Here is a 10,496-nt window from a genome sequence, read left to right as displayed (position 1 = left end):
TGACTTTTCATGGAAAACACAATTGTCTGGGTGACCCCAAACTTTTGAACGGTTGTGTGTGTAATATATATATATATATATATATATATATATATATATATATATATATAAAATATTTGTGTGTAAATATTTATAGAATTATATATTTATATAACTTAAATTTACATGAATATGTATCAGGTAAAAATGTAAATTCTTGTCTTTCATGGTCTATGCTTTCAATAAAGTTTAAAAAAAAATTGATACTAAACCCTTTTGAATTGAGCTCATTTTACTGCTGTCTTAAACCAGAGTACTCTTTGTAATATTTACAGTAACTCTGGTTATAAATGTCGGTTGCTAAACCGAAACCCCTGATGCGTAAGTGTGTATGTTCCTAACTTTGCTGTCCCTTCCCACAGTCTCGATCTGCTGCTGTGTCTTCATGCTCTTCCTCTTCCTCTCCGAGCTGACGGGATTTATAGCCACAGAAATGTATGTATTAGCCCTGTTTTCTCCAAGCTTACATCAAGTGACGGTTAAAGCGCTAAGGGACAAGACATTACCGCTATGATGTATGAGTCACCCAGGATGCTTTAGCAACAGCCTGTTAAACAACTTCTCTAAATATTTACATATCGCACACAACCGAAGACTGGAATGCAAACATGAAATAATATCGAAGCTGATCTTTTGAGCTGAAAGGATGCCAAGTGGTACTTTGTTACATAATGCACATGACTTGGTGTTAACCTTTTGTAAGTCAAAATGAGTTTCATACAGGATATTGACTGATTCTTCTTAGTTATTTGGTTGGCACGAGTGTGGGGGCAAGGAGGAGGAAATGAGTACGGGTTTTGCCATGGAACAGGGTTTTTTTTTTTTCATTTTTTAAAGCTAAATAGATTACAAAATGCACACAATAGGATTTTTTTTTAATGTTGGTAAAAACAGCACACCACACAAGTTTTATGACCATTGTGTTAATAAAACTGTGCGTTATGTAAAGAATAAAATCCAACAGGGCGTGCATTTTAGGAAAATGCATGTGTTTATGAAGTTACAGACGCTTTCTTCCCTCTCTAAGTAAATAAGACTCCAATTAAAATTGTCCAGCTTGTCATGTTACTGCCGTGTTGTCGAATTGAAATTCTGCCCAGGCCATGTTAGCTGAAGGTCCGTAATCTATGAAAGGGGGAAGCCGTGGCCTAATGCAGGCTCTCGTCTAAACGGGGGAACAGGGGCGCTGCGCCCTCTTACTCTCGGCGTGCACCCCCTTACCGACTCCGTGAAAACATCCCAGCAACACTACGTGACAATGTGTCTGATCATCAAATACGTTATAATTGCTCCAAAAATATTCCAATCATAGTAGATACACCGCCAGACGGTGCAAAAACAATCCGAATTGGCGTTTTCCAGACTGAGGCGCCATGTTGTTTAGTTGTTTACTTGTCGCGGCTGCTCTCGCGAGATTTGACTTGGGTTACATACAAGGTCAGCTGACTTGTAGAGCGAGATTTCTCGAGACTGAATGACCTTTCACCCACCGGCGCGGGAGCTTTTGACAGAAGTAGTCCGCGAGTTGTTTTTGTTGACACTTGGGCATTTAAAGATGTCATCCCACGGCACGAAACGGAATAAAGCCAAAGACTGTCCGGGGCAGAAGAAGATTACTTCTTTCTTTTTCAATGTTGACAGACAATTTGTTACAATTTCCCTCTCAGATAGCCTCAGAATGTCTCATTGGAGCATTTTTCAAAGGCTTTGCACGGCGGAGGGGGGGGAGACAACCGGCACCATCCCCCCCCCCCCCCCGCTTCGCTCCCTCGCCATGGTGAGCGCCCTCATACTAAATTTTTCTAGAAAAAACCCTGTAATGGTTAGAGAAGCAGCTTTGGGACCAAAAGGTCGTCGGTTCGATTCCCTGGACCAGCAGGAGTGCCTTTGAGCAAGGCACCTTAACCCCCAACCGCTCCCAGGCTGCTCTGTGTGTTGTATGTCGCTCTGGATAACAGCGTCTGCTAAATGCCATTAATGTAATCTAAAATTATTAAATTTTTGAAATCTTCTTGAACCTAGTCTGTTGATTTAACACCAAAACCCCTTAACTCTGCACTTACAGTCGGACGTTTTTATGAAAAGGTAAGCCTAACGGAAACGACGAAAGTGTTTTATCTCTCTTAGGTGAGAGCACTTATACTGCTTAAAGTTTGTTTTATGAACGTTTAGTCACTACCGGCTGCTGTGAATGAGAAATGGGATCATTCACCTTTCCACTTTGTTTGAAAGCTACTTGCAGATAACTGTGTGGAGGTGAGGGCCTCCATCAAGTAGCCTGCTGGAGTTTGCTGCAAAAGCAAAGTAGATCAGGATTTAAGATGAGCTGTAATTTTCCCCCAGTTACTAACAGCTTATTTTATCTTTTTCTGTGGCACTGTCGATGTTTTATGTCAGTGTTGTTAAAACGGCAAGATTGGATAAAAGAAGAAGAAACCTTTTATTTGTCACATGCACACTTCAAACACAGTGAAATTCATCCTCTGCATTTAACCCATCTGAAGCAGTGAACACACACACACACACACACACACACACACACACACACACACACACACACACCCAGAGCAGTGGGCAGCCACACTAGAGCGCCCGGGGAGCAGTCAGGGGTCAGGTACCTTGCTCAAGGGCACTTCAGCCCAAGGCCGCCCCACGTTAACCTGAGAGAGATTAAAACTACACAGCCTTTTGATTTCATAAAATCAGCGAAATTTAGTTCCTTCTGAAATTTGCTCATTGTGATATACGTTTGTTTCTGTAATATCCAAAAAAAAAAAAACAGGCCGTTCTGTGGTTGGGAAGTTATTTAATTTGAGGGATTCCCGAGCAAATAATGTGCATGAAATCGCTCGCTTCGCGCAGTCAAGCAGACAGAGGAAGTCCGTGTGCACATGCGCAGGTTAACCTTCGTCGTCGTCTTTCTTTATCTTTTGGGTTTTACGGCAGCTGGCATCCAGTGTTGCATTACTGCCATCTACAGGTTTACCTTTGACCGTGCACTGACAGTTGCATCATTCTGTCGCTAAACGAACAGCCGATCACACCGAGGTGCTCGCTGACCGCCGATATTTATTAGTTTGGTCCTGCGTTTCCTTTCCTTCGCAACATAACGTCTTTTCTTCTCGCTTTCCGTTACTGCAGTGTTCAACGTTTCATTCACGCGCGCACACGTCCTCTATTTTTCTCTCCTGTTTCAAATTTGTATCCCACAATGCCTTGCGCGAACGGGGAAAGCCCACCACGTGATGCATGATGTATTATCTTGAATTGGGTCGTGGTGAAGCAAGTAAAAATAATGGAGCATTCATTAATTGTTCTATTAGGGGGGAAAAAACGAATAAAATTGGAAGTCTGTGATTTCGAATTCGGTAGCTTTCAGTCCACTAGACAAAAATAATTGGGTGTCTGACCTAGACTTGAAAAATCTGAAAGGCAGTCTACCTTTAAAATAACAAATTTGCTCCTACTGCTGTCTGCTAGTCACCTAAAAAGGATGAGCATGTCATGCTTAACAGTTGTACAGATTACAAAAACAATCATGATTTTATTTATTAAAAAAAAAAAAAATCCTAAATCCATTCCTGGTTACCTCACTGCCGATACTCATGTTTCTGAATCGTTTTTTATTTTAGATCAAATGCAGCAGGCAAGTATTGTTTTGACTAGCATTTCAGCACTGCGAGATGCGCACTGTGCAGATCTGCTCAAAGTTCAGATAGTGTGAAAATGTTGAGTACAGCACGGTGGTGTAATGGTTAGCACTGTTGCCTCACAGGAAGAAGGTTCTGGGTTTGAACCTCACGGCCGATGAGAGCGCCTCTGTGTGGAGTTTGCATGTTCTCCCCGTGTCTGTGTGGGTTTCTTCCTCCCACAGTTCGAAGACATACGGATTAGGTTAACTGGCTACTCTAAATTGCCCATAGGTTGTTTGTCTGGTGAAGCCGCGACAGGCCTAGCAAGCCGGCGGTGGATGAAGCGCGCTCAAATATAGATGACTTGCAACCACGTGATCAAAATGTGCTACGTCATGAGCGTCTGCCATGATGGTGGATATACAAAGCAAGTCGGATGGCAGCCACTGAAAGCGTGTCTGTAAACAATGCTGAATTTTCTCAGTATTGCCAAGATTTGGAGCGAAGATTTGATACAAAGAGAAGATAGATGTGTGTAGTTTTGACGGATATTACTTTTAAAAAGTCGGATTTTTCTGAGGATAAGACGCTTCTACCGACCATTGAGTACCCAGATATCATGTTCTATCTGGTTTGGCAGACTTCCTGGGTCGACAAATCTCAAATGAAGGCTTATGTGAGTCCATGGAAGCCGAAAACAACTTATACCCTGTCCACACTAGGGATTTTGTACCGATACGAAACTACTTTCGTACCGCAACACCTTTCCACACTAGCAACTATACCGGTACTGTAGCGGTATAACTGTATCGGTACGAAACCCACAAATGTATGGGTTTTGTATCGGTACTGTAGCGCTTCGCTGTAGTGTGGACAGATGAAGCGGTTCTGTATCGATACAAATATAATGCGCATGCGCAATGAACCGTTCCTACTTCTCCCGGCAATACGCACGTGCTTTCCAGCTGTAAATAAAACGTCAAAATGGCTCAAAACGACCGTGGAGCTACATGGAGCAAAGAAAAGGAGGAAGAGGGGAAAATGGAGAGAGAGGGCGGGGAAGAGAAGGGAAGAGGGAGAAAGTGAGGGGGGAGAAAGGGAGATTCGTTTTCTTTGTTTCTTTCTCAACTGCCTCGTGCGTTTTATACGATTCGACTGAATAAATGACCACCAGAAATGCAGACTGTACATTGACAACAAAAAGCGCGCACACGTTGTTTCATCCGCCATGTTCTCGGAAGGAAGTTACTCGGTAACCACGGAAACATTTCGCGCACGCGCATTCCAACTACCATGAAAGAAAACCGCAAACATTTCTCGCTAGTGTGGACAGATGCACGAAACTGTACCGGTATACTTTGTATCGATACAGTTATACCACTATCGTACCGGTATATATGTGAACACAGTATTAGTTTCTGGGTGAGTAAATAAATACCTTATTAATTAACCCAGTCAACGATGACAAAGCAGTTGTACTTGCAAGGGTACGTTAGGGCTTCTTTTGCATTTAGTTTACTTCTATGTATAGACGAAGTGTGTGATTTTTGACAAGTCTCTAGCAGCTAGAGTCTAGCTTTATGGCTCACAAATCATATTTCAATTTGTCTCAGGTCAACCACTCTATAAATTTTATAATTTTAAAACTATAAAGGCGGAGTGAACCCCGACAAGAGAACGCTCATTTTATAGCAAGATTCTAGCAATACGAAATAAAATTCTTCCCTGATATTATTGAGAGAGCTTTTATCTCGGGTGAGATTCAAAATGATTACTGCAAACACAAGCTGTTTTGGTTTTAGCCTCTGTTAGATCAGCCGTGCTCGTCTCCTCTCCGTACTAAGCCTCAGAGTTTCCTCGCTCTCTTTCCGAATCACGGATGGAATTCTAAAAAAATCGGGACGTGCCACGGTCACGAGTACCGTTGTGATCACAAAGATATGGCAAAGCTAATGGTGATGATACACGGGGCAACTTTTTGGGCAATGTTGCCGAGCAGTGTTGCTGGGCAATTGCGTTTTGACTCTTTTCTATTGAGATTGGGCAACATTGTTTGTTTCTTTCTGAATGGTTTTGATAATCTCTGGCAACTTTTTGAGATAAGCCAATCAGAACGCAAGTATCGAGTCATGTGACCTCCGGTGAGGTTCGGATCAGAAATTTCAAACAAATATGGCGGCCGCTCAGTGTCAGTGGAGTGAAGAGATGGAGAGACTCCTCATCTGTTTTTATGCCGGTAAGTTGTTGTTTTAATATTCTATATGGAGGAATTTACCTCACCAAAGCTCTAAAAAACAACAGACAGCTTGATTAAATGGTCACAGCAAAAATTAAGACATTGATTTTTTTTTTTTTTTTTTTAGCTAACTGTAAACTGCCGTTGCTAACTGTTGTTGCCCATTGTTAGTTGCCCTGAAAAGTTGCCCTGTGTCTCACCTAGTTGCCCGTTGCCAGCAACATTGCTCGGCAACATTGCCCAAAAAGTTGCCCCGTGTATCATCACCATAAAAGAACGCTTAAAGCAGTGGAAAAACAGAGTTGCGCATGTGTGACTGTTTTGTATGGAACATCTCTCGACCCCGCATTTGCATATCCACCAACATGGCCGACATCTGGGTTTCTATTTTGCTTTGACGTCACTTGTAAGTCAAGGATAGATGCAGACAGATGGCCAAGTGGCCTACAGGTGTTTGGGTGAGCGTGAATAGTTACTCCCTCACCCTGAACATTGCGGTATGAACTTTTCCAAGTTTTGCGCAGGCCAAATGAAGCAATGGTGTGGGACGGATTTGCCTTGGTTTGATGTGCGAGTTACGGAGAAGTAGGACTTGATGAGAGATTTTTGGCAGCGATGGGAATAAAAAAAAAAAAGGTCTGATTTTCTTGATATTATTGGCTGATAGCCATGCCTCGAAATAAGACAAACATGTTTTCATTCAAATGGAAATGCATTTAAAATATTGTGAATCATCCAAAAATAGTCAAGCAGGCCTTAATGTAAATTTTTTTTTCGAATTATGTGCACAACAAAATTACTTTAATTAGGCCCATGAACATTTTAACCTACTTTTTAGGAAAAAAAAGTTTAATCCGTCTTCATCACTCAAATATAACATGTATGCAAAGTTAATACAAGTATGAAATAATATGAAATAGGAAAGACACGTGTGCTGCCAGCGATGGAGTTGCAGTGTGCCTTCTGGTGGGCAAACCATGCAACAGCAAAACTCATCCCGTGGTTAAAGGATCTGTCTTCCATCTCGGTTTCTTTTCTTTGTCATTTTATAACGTCGGATACCAATTGATCGGTTAGGCTCGACAGAGAAGTCCTCTGTCCTGAAGATGGTCCCATGTTAGAGAAAACAAAGGAACAGCTTTACTTCTGACTGACTGTTACAGAGTACGAATGCTGGAGGCTCCTTAAAGGAGAACTGAAGGCAAATTTTTTTTTTTTTAAATCCAAATTCTATTCATCTCATTTTATTACCTCCGCCAAGGAGGTTATGTTTTCGGTAGCGTTGGTTTGTTTGTTGGTTTGTCTGTTAGCAACATTACGGAAAAAGTTATGAACGGATTGCTCTGAAATTTTTTCCAGAGGTGTGACTGGGCACAAGTAACAATCCATTAAATTTTGGCGGTGATCCGGATCACCGTCTGGATCCCGGAATTTTTTAAAGGATTCTTGGCGGAGGTCTGCGCTCTCCAAGTGCTTTTCTAGTTAAATATAGGAAAGCGTTTTTGATCGCTATTTTGTCACTGCTATAGCAAGTTATGAGTGTTTTGAAATATGCTCTGTAATATCAGTCCATATGTCAAAGCAATGGCTGTAAAAGAGATTCGTTGAGACCTGTGCGAGACATTGTAGGACGGAAGTAAAACGTACAGCGGAAATCAAAGTGACCAACATCTGCCAACGTTGTCAAAAGACGCGCGCGCCCTCTTTCGAACGCTGACGTAATCAAGCTGGAAGTTTTGTTTGTTTTGATAGCAATCAGGAAAGTTTGAAAAAAGTAGGCGGTAATCGTCATTGAAACTCGTTTTTGTGCAAGATTTTGTTTGGAAAACAGTTTTCAAAATGGCGGCACTGACACCTGGCTGACACGTCACGTTTCGAAGTCTCGCACAAGTCTCGTGAAGATTGCACGGATAAGCGACGCCTTTAGCGACGTGGACCAAACGAACTAAATTCAACATGGCTACAAACCGACTAGGCCGATAAGTATAATGTTTAATTGCAATTAGTTACCAATACGAGTTACGATATAAGGTTACTAAAACCGAAAACGTAATTGAATAACACGCTAATTAAGAAAAAAAAAGCAAGTTTAAAAATGACTTCCGTTCCTCTTTAAGCTTCAGTAGATCAGTGTATTAATTATACATTTTTTTTTGTTAAAGCAGCAGATTTGAATTACGGTCGCTATTCTCGTCAGAGTGGCTGTAGAAAATGAATCAACACCACCTGACGCATTAGATTCGAAAGTTCAACAGTTCTGTGATACTAATAAACTAAAGCAGCTGTATCTTGTGGTCTGTTTGTTGTTAGTGATTAGAATAATGTAGCCAATATGTGACTTTTGTCCTTCCTTACAGCGTAAATGAACTGTATGTGGATGATCCAGATAAAGACAGTGGAGGGAAGATTGAAGTGAGTTTAAACATCAGTTTGCCAAACTTACACTGTGATTGTGAGTATATACATAAAATACATCAATATTCATACTTCCTCTCCCCCCCCCCCACCCCAGTTTTCCTAATCATACGAGAGAGCATTTATATTAGTGTAATATTATGTGCTCTTAATTTTACTAGCATTCATATCTGTATTATTTTCCTGTTAGTGCAGTACGATCAAGTCAAAACAAAATGTATTTTGCACAGTTGACTAGATAAAGACTTCCTGGACAGAAAATGATTTAATTTACCATCATATGGTGTGAATTTCCACAGCAGTTTGTGCACTGAACAGCTGAACCTCTGTCAGAGGGAGGAAAACTTCCACATCTCTATGCAAATGTTACAGAAATAGCACTGGCTTTTTTTTTTTTTGCGCCGAAACTGTAAAACCGCCATATCATCGGTTTCTGAGTTCAGTCTTATTTGTGTATCTTTGGCGGTAACTTAGATGATCAAACGATCAGGATTTGCTGGTTACTGGTGTGATGGTGTGAAATCGGATCATGTCAGACCGAACACGCACGTTGGACCAAATTTTGGACCATTTGAATTAGAATCCAAAGATTTCTAAAATGTATAATAGTAGCCATTTTATTAATATGATGATTGTGAAAAGGACTTTATTACACGTGTTTAAGCAAATCAGGAATTTGATTAGGTATATTAATATTCTGATATATTTGGAGAAGCTGTGATGTACAATTATGGTGGGGGGGAAAAAAACAAAATTAAAATAGACAGCCAGTAAGAACTATAACCTTAAAATTGGCATTTCACGTTTTTAATAGGTGTGAAGGATCTATACTCCATGCACTACGAATATTTTATCCAGTTCCACAAAACCTGTTTTGTTGATCAAATATCTCTTTCAGTGCTCATATTTTAAATCTCTTAATATTTTGTACTAAAAATTTTTTCCCCCAGTTTAATGGTACTAAATATTGGTTTGTTCAGTAGTAACATGATCATATAAATGTTATAAATGGACTTAAGTTTCATCATTGATGGCATTGTATAAGCACCCCCCACCACCACCACTTACAGTACCAGTCAAAAGTTTGGACACCTTCTAATTCAATGTTATTTCTTTATTTTTATTAATTAAGGCACTTGGGGCGGCACGGTGGTGTAGTGGTTAGCGCTGTCGCCTCACAGCAAGAAGGTCCTGGGTTCGAGCCCCGGGGCTGGCAAGGGCCTTTCTGTGTGGAGTTTGCATGTTCTCCCCGTGTCCGCGTGGGTTTCCTCCGGGTGCTCCGGTTTCCCCCACAGTCCAAAGACATGCAGGTTAGGTTAACTGGTGACTCTAAATTGACCGTAGGTGTGAATGTGAGTGTGAATGGTTGTCTGTGTCTATGTGTCAGCCCTGTGATGACCTGGCGACTTGTCCAGGGTGTACCCCGCCTTTCGCCCGTAGTCAGCTGGGATAGGCTCCAGCTTGCCTGCGACCCTGTAGAAGGATAAAGCGGCTAGAGATAATGAGATGAGATGAATTAAGGCACTTCATGTATTAAAGTAACGATGGCTGTCGTTTCTCTTTACTTAGTTGAGCGGTTCTTGACATATGGATTACTACAGTTGTTGAATAGGGCTATTTACTGTGTTATTTACTGTTTGATCTCAAACGCATTAAGAAGGCAAGAAATTCCACTAATTAACTTTTGACGAGGCACCCGTTAATTGAAAAGCATTCCAGGTGGCTACCTCATGAAGCTGGTTAAGATAATGTGTGCAAAGCATCAACAAGGTAAACGTTGGCTACTTTGAAGAATCTTAAATATTTTTAAGCTTACACGGCCATCACGCAGTGTCCGTCCGTCCACAATTCACAAAAATTGCTACTCCTCCCTGAGTTTTCATTGGATTTTGATTCGGATTGTTGTGTTTGGAAGATCTAATCGGTCTGCACAAAAGTTACTCCCTGGTTTTGTGATTTTTCTCATTAACAAGTTGCTAACAAGTGTTGCCAGGCAAACCAAACCTCGCCCGGTAGCACTTATGATGAACATGAAGGAAGATATCGCAAAAAAGCGATTTTGACCTTTTTGGTGACCTTGACCTTGTGTTTGAGCATACTTGGCCAATAAACATGGTTCTGATTCTCTGCTGCTCTCAGCCAATCAGAACACGCTGTACTGCTCTCGCACCGTA

General features: G+C 41.2%; 1 protein-coding gene across 1 annotated transcript in view; it reads left to right on the top strand.

Annotated features, from left to right (window-relative positions):
* The window catches only part of ergic1 (endoplasmic reticulum-golgi intermediate compartment 1), a 69,148-nt gene that overhangs the window by 40,592 nt on the left and 18,060 nt on the right, over positions 1-10,496 (top strand). The window contains exons 3-4 of the mRNA XM_060927450.1: positions 402-474; positions 8,265-8,359. Coding sequence (XP_060783433.1) covers positions 402-474; positions 8,265-8,359 — 168 coding nt within the window. The remainder of the gene's footprint in view (positions 1-401; positions 475-8,264; positions 8,360-10,496) is intronic.

This window comes from Neoarius graeffei, chromosome 8, assembly GCF_027579695.1.
Source record: "Neoarius graeffei isolate fNeoGra1 chromosome 8, fNeoGra1.pri, whole genome shotgun sequence".
NCBI classification, from domain to species: Eukaryota; Metazoa; Chordata; class Actinopteri; order Siluriformes; family Ariidae; genus Neoarius; species Neoarius graeffei.
Note: the sequence above shows the minus strand (reverse complement) of the source record. Positions and strands in the feature narration are given on the sequence as shown.